Raw genomic sequence first — 27,113 nt, forward strand, 5'->3', positions numbered from 1 at the left:
CAAATTATAGTATCAATGTTTCAACAATTTTTAACATGTTCTATAAAGGAAACTATCTTTACCAACTATAATAGCAGCCTTATTTTGCAAAAGTGAAAATATCTGGGGAATTTTAAATCCAGGAAAGCTAAATCATCAAAACTCCCAGCACAACTAAACAATGATAGAGGTGTTTATCACCAGTGTCACTAAGCAATTTACACAGGGTGGCTGATGAAGTCAAATCAGGTACTAAAGTCTGAGACTTTTCTTTGGCTGTCCATAAAACTTTATCAGAGGAGGTCCACTTACATACTTGCAGGGCACTTAAAAGATATTCTATAATTAGTGTCATCTAATAAGCATGACATTCTACTACGGCATTGTATAAAAATAATTAAATTGCTCTTGTAGGCTACATGTAATACACCAATAGAACTCAGTGGAAAACTTACTTAAGTGCACAAGTCAGAACGTATTGCCAAAATTCTTTCAATTAGTTAGCCTCTTCTCTCCTGACTTTTGATAATACCAGAAAGTATAAAGTGCTGTTCAGGCTGGACTAGGTGTTACAAAGTCCCACCTATTCAAAGCAACACATATTTGCAAGATTGCTTTCAGCAGCAGGAGCAAGATCGGCTCTACAGCACGCACATCCCAGTGACTGACCTCTGTCCTCTGTCCTATCAGCCACTCCCCCTACTTACCACAGTTTCTAAAAGTCTGCAGAGTCAGGGAAAAAACAAGAGTTTCTTAATGACACTTCAGAGCCCTGTGAATCCTAGATATATCCCAAACAACTGTGTTACACTTAAAACCAACCTAAGAAGAATTCATAAAATCTGACCTCTTTTGAGAAGATTTCACATTGAAGAAAGTGCTGACTGTGACCTTAGGATAATTTTTATCACATAACCACAGCTATAGCTATGCAGAGAGCTCCAGTCCAATCTTCTTATTTACAAGACCAACCTCTCACTCCTACCCATTGTAGGAACATTATGCGTTGATCTTGTTGCATAAAAAAATAAACACTATTTTTTCATACTTGTAGCTCTAGCAAAGTGGTAACAAACAATTCTCATTCAGTTTAAAACAATGTGTATTAAGTCTATCCAAGAGTTATCTTCCATACCATAGTTTTTGTCAAACTGTCTAAAAATGTATTTTCATATTTTAAGTCCCAACCTGCAATGATGTTATTAATATCATGTTTGCCAAAATTAGAATTTTGCCAGTAAACTTTTCATGCTGTCATTCCTTCCCTTTGCTCTAACCCTACTTCTAGGCAGCTCAATCTGTCAATAGAAATACAGATTCAATCTACCAGTTGAAAACAGACCTATGGCTTTAATGCTGCCCAAATGTTGTCTGACTTCATACAACTGTGCAGGACACATGCAGCATAATCCAAACACACTCTGTTGTGGCAGAAGCATGATGTCAGCAATGAAATAAAAAACGCAACCCAGTACTTGAAGTGTGCACCCAGTACTGCCCAAGAGTTTGAGGGAAGAATTTGGGAAAAATGCCAAGTTCCATACGAGTCTTACAGAAGTATACAAGTGAATAAACTCTTAAATCTGCTGTTTCAGACTTTCTGCTAGCTGTACTGGGCCAAGGGTAGGAAAAGAGATAATTTTCTTCAGAACAGCTCATATGGTGCTGTGTTTTAGATTTTTGACCAAAAAAAGGTGATGCTAACTCAAAGCAGCTAACACTCTTAGGACTTTGCACCCATTTCACCCTTTTTTCAGATTACTATGACCATAACTACTTTTTCCAGAGGACAAAAACTCTTAAGAACATACCCTATTGCTGAATAACTGCACAATGCGATAAACTAAAAAGATACAAAGTGAATTCATGCAAATGAACCAATGAGAATAACAATGCTCTGGAAAATATATAAAGGTAACTGGAAAAGGAGAAAATGTGGATTTTTGCTTGTTATTTTGACATGCATAAAGGAAAAAAAAGCTTTCTAAAACTATTTAGGTTTTAATCTGCACTGAGTTTGCATGGGCTGGTTTTTGATGATGGGGGGAGGCTTCAGGGGTGGCTTCTGTGAGAAGCTGCTAGAAGCTTCCACCATGTCCAGCAGAGCCAATCCCTCATGGCTCCAAAGATGGACAGGCTGCTGGCTGCTGTAATTGTCAGTACAGAGAAGCAGGAGTGAGAACAAGTGAGAAGAACACTGCAGACACCAGGGTCAGTGCAGAAGAAGGGACAGGAGCTGCTCCAGGCACCAGAGCCCACATTCCTCTGCGGGCCGTGGTGCAGCCCATGGGGAAGCAGCTGTGCCCATGCAGGGCCACAGGGATGCAGAGATCCGCCCACAGCCCGTGGAGGAGCCCCACGCTGGAGCAGGCAGATACCCGGGAGGAGGCTGAGATCCTGTGGGAGGCCTGTGGAGAGAGGGCTCCTGCTGCCAGGCTGGAGCAGCCTGTCCTTGGAGCACTGCACCCCACGGAACAGTGACCCAGGCTGCAGCAGTTTTGGGAGAACTGTTGCCTGTGGCATGGACTCACATTGCAGCAGTTTGGAGGGAGCTGTTGCTGATGAGATGGAGCCACGTTGGAGAAGCCCTCAGTGAACTGTTTGCTGTGGGAGGGACCCTGCAGTGCAGCGGGAGAGGGACTCCCTCTCCCTGAGCAGCACGAGAAGCCACAGGTGATGAACCACAGGTGATGAACTAATGTAACACCCATTCCCTGTCTCCTTGTGCCAGCTGGGTAGGAGGTACAGCTGGCAAAGGAGGTAGAGGGAGGGATGGGGGGGAAGGTGCTTTTAAAGGGCTTGTTTTACCTCTCTTTATCCTGCTCTGATGTTCTTATCTGTAAGTAAGTTCATATCTGTAAGTTAAGCCTGTTTTGCCTGTGATGGTATTTGATGAGTGAACTCTCCTGGTCCTAACCACGAACCCTATATTAAAATTCCTCTCCTCTGTCAGCTGCACAGTTAGCAGCTTTCATAGGTGCCTGGCATCAGCCCACATCAACTGGGCCAATGATCAATACTATCAATAAAAAGATAGTATTATCTTCTCTTTACTGTATAGATTAATAATCATAGACTGGATCAGCACTTGAATTCAGGGGCTGAATCTTTAGTGTTGGATCTTTAATACTGACAGATTTTTAAGTAGATCTCTCAACCCCTTGAGTTCAATGTTGACCACAAGAACAAGAAAGACTTCCCTATCAGCTGTGGCTAATGTAGCCCCTCATCTAGTAATTAGACTAAAAAGATTTATTTAAGATTTTTACTTTCATTAGCACATAGGTATTCCCTTTCAAATATAATAACAATTTTTAAAATTTTTGAATAAATGCTATTAAATACAAAAACTTATAAGTACATGAGAGTGATAATATAATAATGCAAAGTATTAAATTTAAGTTTCAAACTTAAAAGCATAGCAAATATGTCGGACAAAAGTCTTAGTCAATGTCTATTCTAATAGTAAAAAACTGGAATTGACTGTAAGGACTCAGGCAATCCACTGCAAAGCTAAATTCTACTATCTGCCTCAAGAGCCTCTTCACAGATCCTAAAGCTTGAAAAAAAAGATCAATTTAAATTAGTTTAAAAGTTTATCTCAGACAAAGCAAATTAATACTAAAGGTTCTGTTATTAAATTTCTCATATTATAGAAACAAGTTAAAGCTGTTCTTAGCAAGGCTTACCATCCAAAAGACAATTGCTGCTTTGGAAATTGCACTTACTTGCTTAAGTAACTCCCTCCAGATTTACTCAAGTCCTTTTTAAGCATGTGGAACTTTGCAAAACTGTGGAAAACCTACAGTCTTTAAAGAGCTTTTCAACTGTAAACCTACAGGTATTATCACATTTATAATTACAGAATAAAACTGGTACCAGTCCCAAACAATGAAGCATATGGCCTATGCAAGGAAATCAATGCATGACAGAATCCAAGCTCACCTTTTAAGGACAAGAGAAATCCCAAGAAGTTGTTTCTTTATTGAAATTCAGTATCACTAGGCCCTAAAAAAAACTCTTTGTGAAGATACAAAAAAGTGTATCTTCATTTCAAAGTGTTTTTAGCAACCCATTTATGTCTATTGTTGCTAAAAAGTGCCAGAACACTCCATTTTACTTGTTTTCTTCCTGTTTACTTTCACTGTAAATTGGAAGCACTTTGTGTCTAGTATGCAATTTTTCTAACAGGAATTAAGTTTTAAATGAAATTTTTTTAAATTGTCAGTTTTCAGCTTTAAAAAAATCAATAGCTTGACATTAAAGTTCAACTTGTTTATATTAGCCACTATTTCAAATTTCTAACCAGGCAGCAGTTTGTTAAGTCTGATACAATACTTATATATAAAGCCAGGTAGCAGAGTGACAACCACTGAATTACAATTTCTTTTAATGAAGAAAGGGAAATATTTGTTCTGTATCAGATTAAATGAATGCAACATAGTACATGTCCACAATCAACTGTAAAAAGTATTGTGTTGCATCATGTGTCCTACACAACCTTTTTGAATATATGACCTTTAAGTTGCTGAAGGTTGCCTCAGAATTTGGCTCAGTTCAGGCAAAACATCTGTTCCCTTTGCAGGTATACTGTAAGGACTTTTTTCTCAGTTGGATTTAGAGCACAGCAAGTGAGCCCTTTTCTGACCGATCATATACACCCCAGCATTTGTAAATCAAGCTCTGGGCTGACAACAGCAGGTCCACAATCCGTCACCCTTTCTCAGCTAGCAAGGCCATTTGACTGCTGTGAGAACTGCTCTTATCATGTCATCAAATCAAAGCATGTTGAGAAGAGGGAATGCAAGAGGCATCTGCAGAATTCCCACAATGTAGTGACTTTGGAACATTGACAGATGCATCTGTCATTTTATACCTTCAACTAACCTGCTGTCCGCTGGCCTGACATAGCAAAGCTGTCCAAGAGTAACTCCAGCTCTCTCATGTTGTTTTCATACGTCTCTGTTAGAAAGACCTGGTGTTTCTTGGCCTTTATTTGACAGGAGGAACAGACAAGACAAGAGGGGGTGGGGAAAAACACATTAAATAAGTAAACAGAAATTTTAAATTTCCTTTTTAAATTTAAATTTCTACTGTATTTCTTTTTATGTCTTTTCTCAAGCCAAGAGACCCAGCCTGACATAACAAATAAGAACCTTGTAACACACAACATAAAACTAAAGGATTTCAAAAGCAAAACAAGAGATTGTTGTACAAAAACATAGTCTTCATAATCTTCTGCTTTAAAAGTATCTTAATGGACACTAAATTCTGCCCATCTATGCAAGCAGTGAAATCTATTGTTACATCCTACAAGGGCATCGAGAAAGACACTCAACTACTGGCAGACAGGCTAGAAATCCATGATTTGGCACTCAGTCAAATCCCACACCTATTCTCATTACAAACCCTGCCTAGTTCAATTGTTAATATGTTTCATGCTAGACAGGGATTTCTTCAATACCAAAACCTCATCCTTGTGCATGGAACATAAAACTACAGAGTTCTTAGCCCCTATCACTAAATTTTCTTAAAGAAAGCTGTTCACTAAGTGCAGTCTATTGTTCAAATCAAGACACCAAATTTTTTGAGGTCAGAAAAGTCCTACATCAGATTTTTTTAAATCACTACAATAGAAAGACTATACCAAATAAATCCTTCAATTTATATCTGATAACCTGCAGTTTTCAAAGACATGTATCCATAACATGTATCCATAATTCCAGACAAGACCAAGGTCTTTTTGAGTATACAGAGTTTTGACTTTTCAAGGAAATGTCTGATTTTAGCTGCTGACTGACTGACAAAAATTCAGCAATTTATTAAAAAAAAAAAAAAGAAAACCAACCATCCCTCCATCCCTCCTCAAGAGGAAACTATTTAAATAATTTCACAATTTTCTTATGACAAAGGTTCTGGTCAAAGATGTCTCATGACTTCTAACTGCTCAATTTATTTCTAAATTCTAAATTGTAACACATATTTGTGTAATTTCATTTCTACTTGGTAATGGAAAGTTAACCTTTTTTACTGAGAAAAATTCTACTGTTTTCTATCATATCTAGAGACTGTTGCTTGAGTTATGCTTCATTGCATGTCAAAGAACCCAGGCAATTTCTTATGTATGGGAAACATCCTCCCCAGGAAAACTGCTACATACTGGTAGCATATAACTGTCAGGACTAAAAAAACAAGAAATGCATTTAATTCTCTGCAGTGTTCCTTACTATTCAGTTTAAATATTTTATAAATTTGCTTTACTCTTTCAATTTTAATTATATGTACTGTATATCAACTAATATATTATTCATATGTGTATTTCAGTGTTAGGTCCCCTGTAGCATTTACACGCTTTTCCTTGTGTGAGAGTTTGTGTTATACTTCATAAAGAATTTCCAAATCACTTCTATATATTGAAAAATAACCAAGGTTTAATTCCTACTCCATAAAATTATCTATATAAATAGAACTTGTAAATGCTGAGATCTGGTAAAAATATTTTATGGGATGCAAGCACAATAAAGTATTTTACTCTTGTGTACTGACATCATCTCAGACATCTCACAAATAAAAAATAAGGAAATATAATAATATGAAAACATCACAATAAAATAAATGTTGTTTTTACATAAAATACTCCAGCACCAAGAATGTGAGACTAAATCTTCCCAGAAAAACATTTTCTATGGAAAAGTAAAATGTGAGAATTTTTTTTCAATCTTCTCATCCAATTTTTCTATTTTGTTTAGTTAATTTACCATAATTTAGTCAGTGTGTTCCAGTCTATTCAGCCTTCACTGCTTCTCTATGCTTTATTTGCTAACTACATCTATACTTCTGAAGTCAATTTTAGTCCCTTTTTCAACAGCAATAAAGATCAAAAGGAAATTACTTACACTAGCCAGTCTCTCTACCTGAACTGCAAAATATTTAGTATCTTTCCTTTCTAACTTCTATTTTCAATCACTGTCCCCATTATCAGAAATTTATGGAAAAAACTGCCATAAATTACACTGCTAAAAATCCAGGCACAGTTCAAAAGGATCTATTATTGATCTGATTTCTTATGTCTCACTGACAGGTATCTAATAAAAACATATACAGTCATAAAATCTTGAATGTAAGCTGACAGGACCTGTGGAGGTCATCTGGTCCCACTCCCCACTCACAGCACAGTATGGTCGAAGTCAGGTTAGGCAGCTCTGAACCTTGCTCTGTCAAGTTTTGAGTATCCTCAAAGATGACATTTCAACAAACCCTCCAGGCAACCTGTTCCAATATCTCACAATCTGCATTGTGAAGTTTTTTGTTTTCCCCTTACAGATAATTATAACTTTCCTGTTTTCTCTTCTACTTCGAATGCACACATCTAAGGAGAGTGTACCTCCATCTTCTCCACAAGGACCCACTTGATAGTTTACAGCAGTAGCTATTATTTGCTTAGTTTTCTTCAGTCTGAACAAACACAGAAAGTATGCATAATACTTTACCTTGAAAAGGAAAATGGAGTGTACAAGTATAGAGTCAAACACAATCATTGCAGCTGACAGATTCAGCTGTTCCAGGATATGTGATTACAATCCCTCTCAACAATTCCATCCATCAACATGTTTTGCCATTCCTGTAGAACTACTGGAGAAGTACAGGTGTAATTGTTTCCTAGGTTATTTCAAAAGGGAAATCAGTTGACAAGAAAACTGCTAAAGCCTTTACATAAGGAGAGTTTGCTTCACAGATCACATTAGTAAACGGGTGGAAAAATAGTTATAAACTCAATTAAAATTTATAAGTCTTCTAATGACTTTGTTGACTTCCTCTACACCAGAATGGACCATTCTTGACCTAGACAGTGATCCTTGTAAATAACCTTAAAAATCAAACGTGAGGTCTGTATGAATATGCAGGGGACTCCTGACCAAGTATTAATAAGGAAGCATAAAGAAGATTGTTCAGACATACTAAACTTGGAAAAATACAGATACATCATTAAAGCCTAGAGGGATATCCTTAGGGATGCCAAAATCCACCTGAAGTTGAATCTGACATTGGATATGAAGAGCAGCAGTAAAAGATTTCTGAAGTACATCACCTCCAAAAGAAGGACGAGGCAAAATGTGGCCCATTGCTAATGAGGCAGTGATCAGGAGAGAGAAAAGGCCTTCTCATTGCTTTTTTTCACCTCAGTCTTCACTCAAAGAACCTGCCTTTGGGAATTCCAGGTCCCTAAGATGAGTGAAATTTCCATGAACACTTGAGAATTTAAAATTCTCAACATATAATAGTATTTCCCATAGTCCCTAAAGACAATTCCATTTTCACAATATATTCCAAACTGAATAACAAAAAAAACGAATAACATGGAAGAAAAATCATACTTCCTGAACCCAGAACATATGCTGAATTTTACCATATAAAATGCTTCCTTGAAGCAAACTTCATATCCTTAAAAAAGGTTCCTATTATCATAAAACAACTCTTGAGGACAAAAACATTTTAGTAGAAAATATGCTTGGCAACATATTAATTTAATCACCAATTTCAAAACAAAATTGAGCTTTTAAGGAAATAAAGAGAAGCTAAGCATTTTTCATTTAAAATACTGTAAACTCCAATGAGGAAAAAATCTTTTTTCCAAATACTTTCTATCTTTATCTGTAAGGATAACTTGAACTATTCTGAAAACTGACTGCTTATAAAATTCTTCTATTCACTGTCAGACTTGTGTTAATCTTCCAGAAAGGTATTTTTATTTATCTGGACAAGTTCCTACTAGCTTGATTGTAGACATATTTTCCTTAACTATCAGTATTTGATTTTTCTTCCTGTTCCCATATAGAAATGATGTCCCATTGTTTTTGCAGCATTTTGCAAAAGCCGTGGTTGACTAAAATAAATGTGAACTCTATACACAGTTCCAGGACAGCCCACAGAATCTGATGCTGCAAATGTGAATCTGTATCTCAAGGTCAGTAACTTTATTTTTCATGTGGGCGGGACTTTGAGGCCTTGCCTTAACAAAACCACTGCAGTAGTAATCAGGGAGTTAGGGTCCAGATGTACAATGAACTGCCTTAATTCCTGAGAAATTTTCTCTGCTTTGTCTGCAGTCACAAGGGGTTCCTGGGGAGGCTCTCTTTCATATGGACTAATTAACCCACTCAGTATGTAGTACAAATTCCAACTGGTGATGGCAGAGTAAGAGCCAAACCCAGAACTATCCACATAGCCACCAAGCAACAGCATGTTCAGATATGCCTTAAAAATTGGTTATGTAAATTCTTTACAAAAGTATCAGAATGTTTACCAGGCATGACCTTGGGGGCAGCAAATCAAAGCATTTACAGAAATACAAAAGACTGCTCCACAGTTCACAAAACACAGATTTTACTCAAGTGATGCTCTGTAAAGCACAAAAGTGGCACAAATTTTTCGGTAAACAGGCATAACTTGTATTATAAAAACAAAACAAAACCATAACTGACAAACTCTCTCCTTAGGCTTCTATTTATTTTTGCTCAAGTTCTCAAACAATTGAATACTTTTATTTTCTTATATCTGGAATATTTAAAAATCTCTACAAGAGTCTTGCCACGTGTAAGTTAAATACAATCTCTCAAGAAATTTTGTATCTCAGTCTTACATATTAATCAAAATGCTCAAGTTTTATTGAAATCCTTCTTATCCCTCCCACAAAAAGAGATTTGTAACAACTTTTGCTGGGAGAGAATGTTATGAAGTATCTCCTAGGGTCTTGAGGTTTATTTTTTTGTCCAAGTCAGAGAAAATTTTTTGAGAACTGCAGATTTAGATTTTAGACGCCTGTCTTCCAACACCAGGACATCACAGCTTGAGTGACCTCTGCACTACAAAATAAATTTAAAAAGTGGTTTCTTTGCAGAAGATCATTTAAGCACATGCTTCAGAATAACTAGTCTTCTTACATTAGGACAATAACAGAAGTAAGAGCTGGGAAGAAAAACTCTCCACCTCTGTTAAGGCAGGAAAAAGCCAATCAAAATAAAACAACCCTTAACAATTAATGCACAAAATTAAAGAAGAGTGTGTATCATGACTGGGATATTTTTTTAAACCGAAATAAACTGTCCACATTAAATTGCCTAGATGATATTTACATGTTTGCCACTGTGTACCAGTTTCTATTCCGCAGAAGTTGTAGAACAGAATCATAATCCTCAGGGTCCTTCATGGTCTGTTAAGTCAATACCTAGGCAACTTCTGCTAAAGAACAATGCTTAGTGTGTACATCCTGGAACTAGATTCTCAAATATTTGTGTACTGACATTCAGCGTATGACAACCTACAAGGTGTTTATGGACAGCTGAGATGCATACATGATTTCAGGTCTGGCTGTAAAAGAAAGATTTACAAGCCATGTGGAAAAACACAAGCTGTGTGCAATCTATTACAGAACTTACATACAAATTATGCTACTTCTGATAGAATCTGTTAAAAGGAGTGCAAATAAATACACCTTCCAAATTAAAGGAATTTATACTAAGACACAATATTTTAATTATTTCACTTTCCTAATATGCATTCTGATGAACTGACAAGTTTCCCAAATTTCAATTTGCATTTCTCATAAAATAAAGGTTTAACATCTCCTGCTTGTCCCATGCTAAAATCATCCACTACTAGGTACTAGAAATGTAAATATCATGAGTAACTTAAAACTCATAAAGATAGCCCTTGTTCTTTCCATGAGGAGGAATACAGCTGGGGCTGTTTCAAATTAAACAAAGTGTTAAATCACAATGGCTATTCTAAATTCCTGTTCTTGTATCTAAAAATTTCTAGAAACCCTAGCTAGATAATTATGAGCTTGAGACCAATTTCCTCAAGTACACATAATGCAAATATTGAGAGCTTCCTCATGCTGAGCATTTGTAAGAAATTTTGTTTGATAGTAACAGATCCTATCACATTTGACCCATGCAAGTTTCTGGCAAACTTCTGCAACATGCTGGTATTTAAAATTACAAGCAAAGTAACTACTTTACTGTACATTCAACTGATCCATTAAGGAAAAAAAATAACCTTTTCATATAAAGTTTCAAAATAACGTACTATGCGTATCTTACAAATATTTTACAAATGAAAACATTAATTTGTATGTTAACAGTATTGTGAGAAACCAACTTAAGATTACCAGACTGAAATGGAAAAGATGTATTCAGGATGTCAATAATAGAACAAAATATAAGGAAGTAATTAACAGATCAAGAAAGCAGGATGTGGAAATAAAGGGAAAAGAACTCCGTGACAATTTCACATAATTTTAGTATAAGTAAGGGGAAGCCTAATAACAGTATACTGAATGTTATTTATACTTAGTTTCTACAATAGCCTTCTGTTTTTATTTTGGGAAGAAAAATAACAAAAAAGCTGCCTATACTGAGTAAACAAGACCACACACAGGCACTCCTGCTTCCCAATCGAATACAAAAGTCTTCAGGAAAAATAAAAGGCCATCCAAGGTGATAAAAATCTAATCCCACAGGGGACCACTAATACAACTCTTCAGAAAATGAGTATTTTTATTACCTGTTCAAGACAGTCTTGTGGCTTGAAACAATTCCAGTAAACCAATTAAAACAATCTGCTATATGAATAAGACAGTTCTTTCAAGTGGGGCAATCTATTTGCTTTTACTTTCAGTTACACAATGCTCATTTTGAGTACACCATTTAATACTGTTGTAATTACCAATAAACCTGAAGCATGAATAGACTTTTTTCCTGAATTCTTGTCAGGTATAACATATATTTTACTATGGAATTTTTCTTTGTATTCTTTCTGTGCCTGATAAAATTATTTTTTAGGTTTACTGAGGCAGCAAATGTCTTTTAATACTTAAATGCTTGCATTGAAGAAGATGTGTCCTCCCAAAGGAAAAACCGGTTTTTTAGTTTTATTTTTCTTCAATTTATTAGTTAACAATCTACCTGGGAAGTGGATAACACTAAGACAATGTATGAAGTAATTCCATCAGCTGAAGAGTAGACACCAACAAATCTGAAAACTCTCTGATGCAGATCTCTGCTCCTATATACTGAATAGCACAATTGCCTACTAGTAGCAGGAAAGAGATTGTGGTCATCTCCTAGACTCATAAGTCCAAGAGGAAGCAGGAGCAGAAATTTACAATTGAAAAAGAATTGGCTAAGTATAGAAATATTACAAATGCTACTATACAATGAAGAGAGATAAGTTTTCAGTTTAAAGTTCATCTAGTTCTAATGCTAGACCGGGTTGTTCAAAGTCCCCTCCAACCCAGCCTTGAACTCTTCCAAGAATAGGACATTCACAGCTTCTCTGTTATGAGTTTCTTTGTTATGTTTCATAAATTTTTGTTATGTTTAAGTACCTCACAACTCTCACAATAAATTTTTTTTTCCTAATATCTGATGAAAACCTTCTTTCAGTTTGGAGCCATTCCACTTGTCCTCTTACTACATGCTGTTCTGGAAAGTCTCTGTTCAGGTACTGGAAGGTCACAATTGGGCCACCCCAAATCCTTCTCTTCTCCTGGCTACCTCATAGCAGAGCTGTCCATCCCTGTAATAACTTGGTGGCCTCCTCTGGACTCTCTCCAACAGGTCCGTCTCTGCCCTATGCTGAGGGCCTCAGAGCTGATGCAGCCCTGCAGGTGGGGTCTTACCAGAGCAGAGCAGAGAGGCAGAATCCCTCCTCTGCCCTGCTGACCGCACTGCTCTGGATGCAGTCCAGGACATATTTGGCTTTCTTTCTTCCAGCAGGGTCACATCCAGCCTCTCACCCACATGCACCCTCAAAGCCCTTCTGGGCAGGGCTCCTCTGATCTGTTCATCCCCAGCCTGTGTTGACACCAGGGGTTGCCCTGACCCAGATGCAGCACCTTGCACTTGGTCTTAGTAAATAACAGAAGATTTGCATGGGCCCACTTCTCCAGCTTGTCCAGGTCTTTCTGGATGGCATCCTGTCCTTCAGCTGTGCCAACTGCACCACTCAGCTTGGTGTCATCAGCAAATGTGCTGAGGGCGCACTTCCATCCCTTCATCTATGTCTATTAATGAAGATAACCTAAGCTTTTTGTTTTGACCCTCATGCTATTAAAGAGGATGGCAAAATTGATATTCAGAGTTGGGATATGTAGAGACAGTGGGAAGGCACCAACTGGTCATATAAAAGGAAACATATTTCAGAAAATAATCCTGTAAAATACATCCAACAGGACAAATGCACACTAACGAAAAAAAACCCCAATCAACTAAAAAGTTTGCTACCTTCAAATAAGACATTTTCAAAAATTTTCTGCAGTCAAATGCTTGCATGAAAAGCATTATGTGAAATAATTATGTCTACGATGGTAACTAATCAAGCCTGAGGAAAAAAAGCTTGGATAGGAAGATAGAACATTCTTCACAAAAAATTACAGTCCATATTTACAAATTGTCTTCTTCATTAGGAATGCTAAGGCTTGTTTGAAATAACTGTTTTCTGCAAATAATTCCTCAATTAAATACTTAGTGTATCACTTAAAATGCATTTTGGAATTAGCTTCTCCAATATCTTATTTATATTTACTCTTGTTTCACAAAACAAAGTAATATAAATAAAAAATCAGAGTAACACAAAGTCAGATTTATTCCACAGCTCAGCACAGCAAATGCAGATTATGTTCAGAGCATGCTTAAAAAACCAAAACAACAAGTGCCATAGGCTTTTTGTCTTACCATTGCAAGTTCGCTCTGTAATTCACTGCAGCTTTTTTCAGCATTCCCTAGTCTTGCAGAGAGGTCCATAATTACCTTCTTCTTCTCCTCAATCACTTCTTTCATTTGATTGTTTGAGGAGAAACACTCTTTTTCTAATCTGGAAAGTTTCAACATTAGAACATTTTAATCAAAAATACTTATGTTGAGTATTCTACATATTTTTAAAAGACAATCTGAGTATCACATCATGTCAGCACATCAAATGACTTATGAAGCTGCTTGCCTTATGTTTTTTTAAGTCAAGAAATTTATATATTCTTTGTAAGAAAAACTTCTCAGTTATGTTTATGTTCTTTTCCATTACCAAGGCTTGTGTTAGACTTCCAGTCATAAACTAATTTGATAATTTGGATAGGGTCTCCAGATTACATGTAATAAAACAGAAGTCATCATATTTTAATTAACACATTAGTTCTCTTCAGAAAGATATCACATCTTGCATTATCAGCACTGGTTTAAAGTACAAAGCTTGCTCCTCAAGTTTCCAAATACCTGACTATATTCTTACCCTGGCTGTAGCCAGAACAGGGTTAATTTATGCAGTAGCCAAGAGTGGCCATGGCTAGGACCTGGAGGTCATTCTGTACCACCTCATGTCATTTTCTGGGGACAGGAGAAGGGCTCCCTTGTGGGTAGTGTGGCAGAGGGACTGGGTATGGTTGGGTGTTTCCACAGTGTGCAATCACGGGTGATCTATCACTTTTTTCCTTGTACACTCTGTCATTAGTATTGTTGCTGTTACAGTTCATTGTCTTATTTCATTGTTGTGTCCAGTAAAGTGTCCTTATCTCAGCCTATGATTTTTACTTTTTGTGAGTCCAATTCTCCTCTCCACCTTGCCACAGAAGGAGGAAGAGAGGGGAATGATTGAGCAGCGCATTGTTTGGAGTGTCTCTGTAGGAACACTAAATTGGGGAATACCATTCTTAAACCCTGATAATTCTACTCAGAATTTCATTATTTCAATAGCAGACAAATCAAAATTTCAATCAGTTCTTGAACTACATCAGTCCTTCTGGTATTCAAGAAAACAAATGTATAGAAAGTCTGGCATGATAAAAAGGTATGTCATGAGAAAATTACAAGGCCAAACAACAGCAAATAGGAGACAGAGCCAGGGAGAGGAAGCCAAGGAAAAATTTTGAAGGATTGCCTAAGTACATAGGGATGGAAAGAAGGTGCGTCAGAAAAGGCACCTAGAATTAAAATTCACAAAAGATGACAAATATGAGAAGGGATTTTACCACTGTTATGGTAGGAAAGAAAACATGAACAGACTTCTACACAAAGCAGCTATTTTACGAACAGCAGAGAGAGAAAGTCAGCATACTCCCTGCCTTTTTGTCCTCCATTTTCCATGACATGGTCTATTCCCAAGCCTCTACTGTCAGTAAAAGGACACTAAAAGGAGAACAATTGGTAGCAATAGGTGAGGATTATGTCTGAGATAACCTGTGAGAACTCAACCCATAGAATTGTAGAGGTCAGCTCACCTACATTCAAAGATTTTGATAAAGCTGGCTAAACTCAGAATGACATTGCTCATTATCATCATGAAAGGTCACAAAGATTGGGGGAGGTCCTTGGCAAATGAAGAAAGGCAAATGTCACACTTATATTTGGCAAAAGTAAAAAGGAGAAGACAAGGAACTATAAACCACTGAGCTTCATTTCAGCCCTGGAAGGTTACAAAGCAATTCCTTCTAGGACAATTTTCTTTTCTGGGGTCATGAAAGAGACAAAGGTGATTGGGAAAAAGCCCAGATGGTAGTAGCTGGAATGGCTGTAATACTGTAGAGGTCGGTCTAAGACCTGTTTAACAGCTTCAACCACCACCTGGAGTAAGCCAAGAGTGCAGTCTTACAATACCTGCAGTGAACAGTGAACTGGGTGTGGGTAGATCATGACACAGTACAATAGATACACTCAACTGAAGTGCTGCCATTGTCTAGTCATGGAGAAAGAACAGGCCAGAATTAACCTTCTGACATTCAACAATGACATGTGCAAAGACCAAAATTTAGGAAAGAAGGCCACCCTGAAGTGGTGTAGTTGTAATTGGCTGGATAGAAGGTATGCTAACAAGAACCTGGTAACCATGACCAACAGCCACTAATCAGCAGCACAGCACAGGAGCAGAGAGAGCTAACAGCATCCTGGGCTGTATTAATAGCAGCATAGCCAGATCAAGGGAAGTGATTGATCACCTTGTATTTGGCAGCCATTATCACACATCTAGGATAATGATCACTTTTAACTACATGCACCCTTTACAACATAGGAGAAAAGTTGGGGTGGGCTTAAGGGAATGGTCACCACCATGGTCAGCAGCAGAAATACACATAAGAACTGAGGAAACTTGGTGTATTCAAGCTGGAGAAGAGATAACTCCACAGTGTACAACAGATACTCCCAGTATCTAAAAGGAGGTTAGCAAGGAAATGCAGACGATCACTTCACAGCAGTGCTTGTCTACAAGACAAGTACTGAATCCAGAGAAGTTCAAACAAGGAGATATGTTTTCCAACTGTATGGAAAAGGTTCCCAGAGAGATTGTGCCATCTCCATTCTCCACGTTTTCAAGACCTAACTGAAGAACCTGATCTCACAGCTTATATATAGTTTGAGCAGCAGGTCGGATTATTGATCACCTGCAATTCCTTTCAATCTGAACTATTATTTGATGTAGCTCTCAACAGTAGAAACATCCAGTAGAAACATCATCTCTTTTTCTCCGAGCAGTCCTGTCTCCCAAGAACTGAAAGCAGTGCAAAGCGCTGAAAGTTCTTTTTGAAAGCATTTTTGAAGCTTTTGAATCAATATTGTCACTTTCTGACTTTAATTTATTTGTTAAAGATTAATGTATCTTTTTAGCTGAAGGACTGCTTCAGCAGTCCACCAAATACCTATGTGCTTCTGCATCAGCCTGGCTGATTTTTTGCTGTAGCTGCAGATGTTTACTTCTTATTCTTCAAAATCTGCCTATTTCAGTCCCCCAAAGTAGCTTCTACTCTCACAGCTTTCGGAAACACAGCAAAAGCAGTTCCAAATTATTCCATGTCATGTTCTCACTCTTCAAGAAAAGTAAATTCACACAGAGACCAAAATCCCATGTTGCTTCCAATTTACATAGTGCTACTGAGTTCAGAGCTAATTAATAAATTATGCAACCCAGAAAAGCCCATTTGCTTGGTTTCAGTTATTATAACTACATTTTTTTCTGAGAAAACAAATTCTTACAGCATTTTATAGCTTCCAACTTTTGCGTTATTTACCTACATCAAGTCCAGCTAAAAACACATACAAGTGTTCTAGCACAACAAATGAAAGTCTCCAAGACCTTCATTTGGCTAAGGCTTAAAGAGAAACTCATGCAAGTCCTCCAGAAAAAGAGAAAATATGTTTGGATGCCAAACTATGTCTTAAAAAAAAAAGCCAAGCTCCTGACATTGTCTGAAGTCCGAAGACCAGACCCTTCAAAGGTAAGTAGATCAAAGGCTGTTGTATTCTCTCAGAAGGTGTCCGGTGAAAGCAATCACTGATTTTCAGCAATGTTACTGACACTTGTATGCTTCAAAGAATAAAAAGGGGACAGGAAACAGATGAGGCAGTACCGGCTCACCCCATGTAATTACCTCAAGGGAACTGAGTAGACTGATGTCCACCGCAGAAAAAGCTTGACCTTCGCTACTTATCTTAATAGAGGTCTGGAAATTTTGATGTCTGGACTAACAAAATTGTGAGGATAGCCTGTTCATGGTTCTTCAACTTGTCTTTACAAAACCAACAACTATTTTACCTGTGTTTTAACTGTCTTAATTTTCATGGAAAGGTGTGCATTCTCTGAAATCACAGAACACAATTTGCTTTCAAAAAACTCAGCTAGCAGAAGCTGCTAGAAGTAACTGCCTGAATCAACACATGATTGCAAGCAGTGAAAACTACTTTTTGGATATTAGACGACATTTATTCAATTAACACACAGAACAGATGCCTCAGGCATAAATTCTGTTTTATCCCCAAAAAATGCCAAGGATAGGGCAAATTTCCCTCCTGAAAAAGAAACACTGAACATAATTGTCCAGTTCAGAGCAAAAAGGGAAGGCTTCTTAAGGTTCATCTTGCACTTTAGCAACTCAATTTACTTCTCTGTAAGCACTACTATTGAAATTCTTAAGGCAAATGGTACCACATCTGTAAAACTGTATTTCATAGTCTTAAGTGCAAAAATATAGGTATTGCCTATACAGTAATTCCAAACAAAGAAATATACTCTCTAAAAAAAACTTTTTTTTTTTCTTTTTTGATGATAACATTTTTCAAAGATGTAACTTTTGTGGATCAAAAATACCCTAAACTCATATCCCTTCAATGCTCAAAGCAATATCTTCATACATCTAGAGGCAATATTCTCACAAGGAACAAAACATTACTGAATGCACAATACAATTCAACACCTAACCATTATTGTTATGTTGGTCCAAATAATCTAATTCAGAAAAATATCTTTAAGAGATTCTTAGGGATTTAACTGGAAAACTACTACTTACAGAAGTTCATGTTTTTAACCAAATTTACTAATCCAAAAATTTAAAAACAGATCTTGTAGTAAAACATGTGAAATTATAATGATTTGGAAAATACCTAAACAGATGTTTAAGTTACATTAAAAATCCCGCTAATTAGCTAATATTTTATTAACATCTATTGGTTCCCAGTACACATCTATAATAAAAGCTCCCTGACTCCTTACAGGAAGCCACGTTATGGCAGGCATGTTGACAAGACAGGATAGTTTTTTTCTAGACCAAAAACTGCAATGGCTTAACAAGCATTACTCAAAAAACCAAACTAAAAAGCCCCACATTTCATCAAGGATGATTAATTCTTCTGGTCTAACATCAATACAAAGACAAACTTTGGAATATTAGGTCTTGGGACAAGTGAATAAATGGTTCAAGAACAAACACTGCAAGTGTTTCAACACCACTTCAAGAAAACTTTTGTAACATTAATTTTTCCATATCTTCTGGACCACTAATGGGAACCAACCAGAGCAAAAATAAAAAACCCGCTACACCAAATTAAAAACTAAGAAAACCAAACCAAGATTGGAAAAAAAAAAGAACCATAGTCCATATGCTCTGTAAGAATAAAAGGTTACATACAAGAAAAGTTCAGATGGTACAAAGTAGCTTGTGTTCTGCAAAACTACTGGTCCAACAACCATTCCTCAAAAAAAGGCTGGTTTGCAAACAAAGAAGTTTTTTAAAGCAGAACGATAAAAAGGGAATAAAATGTCAAATCAATGGTTCAGGCCTTCTCCATTTCACAGAAAGGCAAAGAACTTTGTATCAGTTTAGTGTCATGTATTTACTGACAGAGCAAAAATGCTCACAGCAAAAACAACCAGGCAGGATGAGATTACACTTTAATTAGCTGATGTCATTTTAGAACGATAGAGCATCTTGAAATATACTTACTCAGTTTCAAGCAGCTGTGAAGACTGCAGTCTTCCTGAAGAATAATTTTAGATTACTATCATAATGTTTTTCACAAATTTTTATCATCAAAGTTATATCTTTTTCTGTGAGAAAAAAGTTTTCACTTTTTAATGTGACTCTGGTTTACCTAAATGTGCCTCTTTTGAACTGTTTTTAAACAAAGAGCTCTAAGTTGTTGATAATAAAGCACAAATTTCAACTCTGTTTGAAACTAAAAACATCTCTGTAAGCATAAATATAGGAACACTTGGGCCACAAAAGTCCTTTTTTGTATGGAAACCAGTTTCCTTTTTTCCCTTTTTAGTATTTTCTTTTTTTCTCTATTGTGTGTATGAGCAAGTCTGTACACAAATACTTTTATGTACAGACCCCCATAATCCTAAACTAAGAGATGAAAACTGTCTTTTTCAACTACCTCTCTCTCCCCACAACCTCACTGTGTGCCACCCACTTCATGTCTTCTAAAGCCCCTCTTTCCCTAAATTTCACAAACTACTATCCTTTATTTCATGTACTCCAAGTTATTTCATGAACTTCAAGTTTGTCTTCCAGCACCACTCTTCCTCCTGATATTTTCTCACCCCAATAACAACTTTATTCAGCTAAGGAACAAGACTCAGTACAGTGTATCCTATATCTGCCCAGGAAATAGAGCAAAATCTTTCTTCCAAAAAAGATCTGTTACCACAGATACAGTATACTGTGCTGAGCAGGAAAGGAATTTCAGGTAATTTTATCTGCTCTCATACACTTCATCCACTCTTCTATTTTCATTAGATAGTCAACACTTTCCACAATCATTCAAAAGCTGAAAATGAAGATCCACCACTATAAATGATACACAACTTCTCAACAGGAGTCTTAAAGATTGATCTAGCTCACTGAAGTAAAAAATAATATTTTCATAATAATGTAAGTATATACAGAAGCAAAAAATCTGTTCTACCCCTGCCATGTGTGCTTTCCTACACTCCTCCCAAGTACACAGGAGACAGGACCCTGCCATAACTATAATTTTCAACATTTTTCCTTTGGCAAATAATGGTAACAGATCAGTTATTTTCTTTATCCACCCATACGGTTACTGATATGGACGTGATATTAATGTTATTAATGGAACACCAAGTTCTGAACTTCAGGTTGGTTTGGGAAATTGCATCAGATTTAATTGTTTTATACTGACTGAAAAGTATATAAATGTAAGCTGTAAGTGGTAATCCAGCTGTCAACTGCCATTTTACAATGAATTTAGACGGAAACTTACATATTGAGTTTTTCCAAGTTCTCCTGGGCATTTTGTTTTTCTCTCTCATATGCATATTCTAACCCTTTGAACTCTTTCTTCATCATTTCTAAATCTGAAAGAGCTTCTTCTCGTCTGTCCTTTTCCACACGCACAGCTTCTTCAAGTTCTCGAATTCTTAACTACACCAAGGGATAAAAAAGCAATTAAAGCAAGTTAGGAAATACTTACATGATCTGCTTTACAGTAGAGTATATTGTAATAATTCAGTATAAAAGCATATACACATGTAAAAATCACTGAACACATGTAAAAATGTAAGAATACATAAAACTCAAACCTGAGCCAAATAGATATGACAATGAAAAGTACGTCCTGTTCTCATTTGGAGGTGTCTGAACATTTTCAGTTCTTATCAATACGGAAGCTTTCCAGGGAAATTCTAGTTTTTAAATAGACTCATGAAGAGTGGGACCAGCAATAAAGGCCATACTTTCTCTCAGAACAAAGCATAATTCTAGCTTGTTCGTGTACATAAACACGGAAAAAGTCTTTATCAGTTATTCATCCATAAAACCCAAGCCTCTAAGTTTAAGGAATGTTATCCTCTCAGTTCCTTTGTATGTTGCAGAAATATTGAGGAAATTAGGCAAACTAAATCTTTTCTAGTTAAATTATCACTTTTAAAATTAAACGGCCTGTACATACAGAAGATCATGAAAATAAGAAAATAAGTCTGACTGAAGAATGGCAATGCTTATTTTTGTTATTCAGAAAATAGGGGGGAAAAGATACCAAATTCCCTTCTTCTTTGCTTAGTTTTTCAGAAGTCCAGTAAGTTTGTTAGCTATTATGATATTACTAAGAAATCACCATGTAGTTTTTTTCCAAACTTTTTTTTACTAAACCATAGTTTTTTATTGAATATAACTCTGTGTGATACAGATAGAAAAAAATTAATGTTCAAGTATATACACTAGATTTATTCATATAATCAAACTTTACTGGTAACTGCAAGTATGATAATTTTGGAGCTTGAATGTACTCTGAGAAACTGTGTTTGAAACAGCAGTTTCAGGATGCATTATTCTCTCACTTGTAGATAAGTTGGATGCATGCACTGTGTCTCCAAATTGCTCTAAGAAGCCATTCAGAAGATACAGGGCAGCATATTTAACCAGTAGTATAGTGCTTAACTATTATGAAACATTTCCTTTTCCCTAACTGTTTAAATACTGGTGGGAATTCTCAAAATTACAAATATGACATCTTATTTTATTATTTATTCTAATAAGTTCAAAGTTCCCTGAAAAGCAGATACTTTTCTATTTTGTCCTCATTATAAATATATATATATAAAAAATTTATTTTGACACTTATTGTAATAAATCTACTTAGGTTTTTCACTGGAGCAAGTGCTCTTCATATTTTTGGATATTAGTTATTTCACAACTTCCTCAACTGTTTTACTATAAACTTCTATGAAATATTTAACAAAAGTTTACCTGAATTATCTCTGAAGTGAAATTGGATGCTAAATGTGCTGCTCTCTCTGCTTCAATGTCTTCTTCCAGTTTCTTTGCTTTCACTGCAGCTGCCTAGAAGTACATTTTGAGGATATTTAAGTTCAGAGAGAAGATAATATGACACCAGGTTTATTCAACTCATTAAGCATATTGTGACTCTGTACTTCAACCTGATACATCTGAATTTCTTTGGAACTGTGACAATTCATAGCAAGAAACACATATAACAACATTTTCTACATTTATGGATTATTAAATTAATATTTTCTATTTAGTTTAGTAAATTGATGTAGTATTATGTTAGTGCTGCATTTTCTATAATCAACTAGGGTAAGAAAGCAAATAAACCAATTGCCCCACTATTTGCTCACTTGTGGCAACATAACTCTGTATGTCCTGAAATACATTGAGGTATCAATAGAACATCTACAATTTCATAAATGACACATGGGACAGAGAAGATTCTTCAAAAATTTATCTGCTTAACATACTTAATTTTAAAAAATCACAAACACTGCTACTATATTTTCATACTGCTAAGATTATTCTCATAATTAAGAATGTCTTCAAAAAGGGTAAGAAGGACCCAGGGGACTACTGGCCAGTCAGGCCTCACCTCAATCCCTGGAAAAGTGATGGAGTGCCTCCTTCTGGACACCATCCCTATCAACATGGAGAACAAGAAAGTGATCAGAGTAGTCAGCATGGATTCACCAAAGGGAAATCATGCTTAGGCAATCTGATCGCCTTCTATAATGGGACAACTACCTGGATGGATGAGGGAAAAGTAACAGGTACTGTTTACCTGGACTTCAGCAGGGCTTTCTACACTGTCTTCAACATCCTGTGGACGAACTAGGAAGTGGGGCCTGGATGAAGGTGAACTGACAGGTGAACTGAGAACTGTCTGAACATCAGATCCCAGAGGGTTGCTATGAGTGGCACAGGGTCTGGTTGGAGGCCTTTCACAAGTGGAGACCCCCCAGATTCAAGAGTGGGCCTGGTATTGTTTAACTTCCCCATCAGTGCCTTGGGTGAAGGGGCAGGTGCCCCCTCAGAGAGTTCACTGATGACACAGAGCTGGGAGCAGCGGCCGATACCCCAGAGGGCCCTGCTGCCCTTCAGAGGGTGGAGAGAGAGGCACAGAAGAACTGCCCGAAATTCAGCAAAGGCAAATGCAGGGTCCTGCACCTGGGGAGGAAGAACCCCGGGCACCAGCACAGGCTGGGAGCTGATCTGCTGGGAAGCAGCTCTGAGGAGAAGGGCCTGGGGTTCCTGGTGGACAGCAAGCTGTCCGTGAGCCAGCAGTGTGTCCTGGTGGCCAGGAAGGGCAATGGTGTCCTGGGGTGCATTGGGAAGAGCAGTGGCAGCAGGTCAGGGAGGTGATCCTGCCCCTCTACTCAGCCCTGGTGACACAACTGGAGTGCTGTGTCCAGTTCTGGCTCCTCAGGACCAGAGAGACACAAAGCTGCTGGAGCTGGTCCAGTGGAGGTCACAAAGATGATGGGAGGACAGGAACATCTCTCCTGGGAGGAAAGGCTGAGGGAGCTGGGCCTGCTCAGCCTCGAGCAGAGATGGCTGAGAGGGGACCTCATCAGTGTCTGTGAGTATCTGAAGGGAGGGTGTCAGTAGATGGATCCAGGCTCTGCTCAGCGGTGCCAAGGGACAGGACAAAAAGCAATGGGCACAAACTGACACACAGGAAGCTCCACCTGAACATGAGGAAGAACTTTTTTACTGTGCAATGACCAAGCACTGGAACAGATTGAACAGAGAGATTATGGAGTCTCCCTCACTGAAGACATTCAAGAACTGTCTGGACACAAACCTGTGCCATGCGCTCTAGGATGATCCTGGCTGAACAGGGAGGTTGGACCAGATGACCCCCCCGTGGTCGCTTCCCACCGTACCCATTCTGTGACTGTGACTGCCACAAATAGCTGGATTAAGACCCTTTATAGTCTTCCAAACATCACCTGAATATTCTTTTTCCTCTGCTCTATGACTACCTTTCTAAAGCTTATGGCTCACCATAGCCCTAGCAAATTTAAACCAAATCAGATGCCAGCAAACAATTGAGAAATTAGTCAGAAAAAAAACCCATACTTCATGAAAGTCATTAAACCAGACACTACTGCTTAAGCATGGCTAATCAATACAGAATTATTAATAGAAAGAAATTCAGATTTGCTGTAAGGAAAAGAACCTTGGTATTTCAGTCTATCAAACTGCACATAAGCCACAGAACTTGCACCTGTATTCAAAGCTGTGTCTGAAGACTCAGTTGGGAAGAACACAGCTGCAACAAAATGCCATATAGAAAATCTATTCTATTTTGCTGATAAAGGTTCAAACAGGGTCTGCTGATACCTATATGCACTTCCCTTCACAGTGAGAAGCTGCATACTCCACTAGTGAGAACAATCTATTACACATTCTGTGAGTAGAAGAAAAATGTCAGGGGTGAGGCTAACCTGTAAAACCATGATAAAAGTTCCAAAAAGAGAAACGGGAAGGAGTTTTGTTTTCCTGTCTGACAAACAGAAGGTCACTGACATCAGAAACCCATTAGACAGGCAAACTTCTTCAAATCACATTAAAGGTGAGAATCAGTATCCTTACTGAATCACATGTCTGAAAATTTTACACAATGCCTTACAAAAAAGAAGCTGTGTGAAAACCATCTAGAGTAAGCTTTCAGGCAACAGATATCCAGATCATAGGCTTGTCTGGGAGTCAAATGGGAATACATACTGGTGTAACATGGAAAGATTCTTATCAGGACCAAATCCATCTCAAAGATGGACCACAAAGTGAGTTCTCGACTGATTACAAAGTGCTTGCTCATCCAACAAAGAAAACATTGGTTATTGAAAAAGATTCAGTCACTTGTTACTTTCATGTGTACCTAACAAGATATATGAAGGCAGACATCTTATTTAAGATAGCAGCCACAAACTCACGGAATTTCTGAAGTTTCCTTAGATATTCAAGCTGATTGATTTCAGCCTTAATTTAACATAAGAAATAGTTACACACTTTTCATAAATTTAGAGAAGTTTACTAAACCTTATCAAAAATACAACACAAGACTGAATAGAGAAAATATTATGGTGCTGGAAGCAAAGGATTTTTCCCAACATGTGCTTGCCAACACAATGGAGGTTTCACCTTTTAACCCTTTTGCCTCTCCCAAAATGTCCGCTGACTCCTTCTTTGCTGTCCAGTGGTGGAGTTTACTTCCTCAAATCCTGATTAGAGGTCAGCTGTTTGCCATAGTAACTATAAATCTGTAAAACTTTTCTTAACCTATATACATTATATTTGTCTGTTAATTGTGAGAGTCTATGACTGCACTACTGATCTATCACAAAGAACAAAGCTGGGATTGGTTTCCATGATAGCACAGAGAGAATTTGGACTTTGGAGGAAAAAAAGTGACTAAGAAAAATTCAATGCCAGCATTCAAACTTGTGGGCAAAGAACATGCTTTATGTTAAATCTCTTGAGGTTCAGTCACTTTTTTCAGTGTCACACTGCATATGTGTGACACATCAATGCTAATGTGGAGACATTTTCTTTAAGCTTACAGTTTGCAACACCATTTTCCAAACCGTCCTTTGTGGCTTCCACTTTTTTGTCCCTCACACTTGCTTGAAGTGCTACAATATTTGTGAGTATTGGTGTACTCCAAACTGAAAGCCTTAATTTAGTATCCTACATGACACCTTGTTCAAGACATTTGCTGTTCGACATCCACATTTACAAAAAATACCCTTTTAAGCAAACAGTGGGGGAGTGGGAGGGGGATAGACAAAGATACATTTGCAACACTTACTAAGCTTAGATGCAGTAATGGAAATAATTTTTCTCTTTTCTGCTTGCTTTTAAACCCCTCTGCAAGATTTATTTATCAGGATACTTACACTTACAGAAGGTTTAGGTTCAATCACTATGTGAAATGGTCAGCCAAGACATTTTTAAGTGAAGAGGACATACATATACCTCATACTTGGATCACCATTCAACCATTCTGTTTATGTGTTTCCATATTCAGACTCAGATCTTTTTCCTACTTAAAAGCATTTCCCTACAGCTCAAAGCTCAAACCAGGGGGTCTAAATACTTCTATGGGAGATGTGCTGACCACTTCCACCTAGCGTTAGAAACACTGATACCGCTTGATCATGGTAAGGTGGAGCCATCTCCTGTCCAGAAAATAAACAACCTTTAGTAACTATAAAGTTACTTAAATACTAACAATTCTTAACCACTGAAGTAAATGTTCTTTCAGCCTGACAATGTGGATAATCCTCACTTATTAAGTACATATTTCCTGTACTTAAAGTCTAGAGAAATATGTGTGACAGAGTAGGCATGCTTGACTTGCATGACACTGGATAAACAATTACACTGGTATGGGAGGTACAAGATAAGCCACGTGCTTGATTTCAGGTTAAAGAAAGGGTAAAAACAACTAGGACAACTAAATGATACAGTTTGGCTGCCTTTGGATAAAGTCCAAGTCCATTCTGATCTGCTACGGAGTTGCAGCTGGAGAAGCTATCTGAAATGCACTTCCATGCCCAGTAGATTAAGTAAAGAGTTTACATGAAATAACACTGTTACTCTACACAAGCACATAGACAAAAGACTTATGTGACTTGTTCTAACTCCTCATGAGGACTACATAAAACACTGTTGAAACAAGTTTGATCTGAAAGTAAGATAAAACTAAGCAGTCTCCAAACTGGACTTCATTAATATAAGGACACAGAAGATTATGAGGAAGCTCCTCTCTGAGATGAAGTCCATTAGCATAGAATCATAAACTAGTTTGTGTGCAAAAGAACACTAAAGATCATCTTCCACTGCCATCTCACTCAAAGTCCCATCCAACCTGGCTTTGAACCCTGCCAGGGATGGGGCATTTATAATGTCTACAGGCAACCAGTTCCAGTGCGTCATCACCCTCATAGTAGGGGAATTCTTTGTAATAGCTAATCTAAACCTACTCTCAGTTTAAAGCCATTCCCCCTTGTTCTATCACTACATAACCTTGTAAAAGATCTTTCTCTAGCTT

General features: G+C 37.4%; 1 protein-coding gene across 2 annotated transcripts in view; it reads right to left on the reverse strand.

Moving 5' to 3' along the window:
• The window catches only part of CCDC171 (coiled-coil domain containing 171), a 150,475-nt gene that overhangs the window by 102,469 nt on the left and 20,893 nt on the right, over positions 1-27,113 (reverse strand). For both annotated transcript variants that reach the window (XM_059492458.1, XM_059492457.1), the window contains exons 6-9: positions 22,010-22,102; positions 20,526-20,686; positions 13,716-13,854; positions 4,867-4,969 (exon numbers count right to left, since the gene is read on the reverse strand). In XM_059492458.1, coding sequence (XP_059348441.1) covers positions 4,867-4,969; positions 13,716-13,854; positions 20,526-20,686; positions 22,010-22,102 — 496 coding nt within the window. The remainder of the gene's footprint in view (positions 1-4,866; positions 4,970-13,715; positions 13,855-20,525; positions 20,687-22,009; positions 22,103-27,113) is intronic.

Source organism: Ammospiza nelsoni, chromosome Z (genome assembly GCF_027579445.1).
Source record: "Ammospiza nelsoni isolate bAmmNel1 chromosome Z, bAmmNel1.pri, whole genome shotgun sequence".
In the NCBI taxonomy this organism is placed as follows: domain Eukaryota; kingdom Metazoa; phylum Chordata; class Aves; order Passeriformes; family Passerellidae; genus Ammospiza; species Ammospiza nelsoni.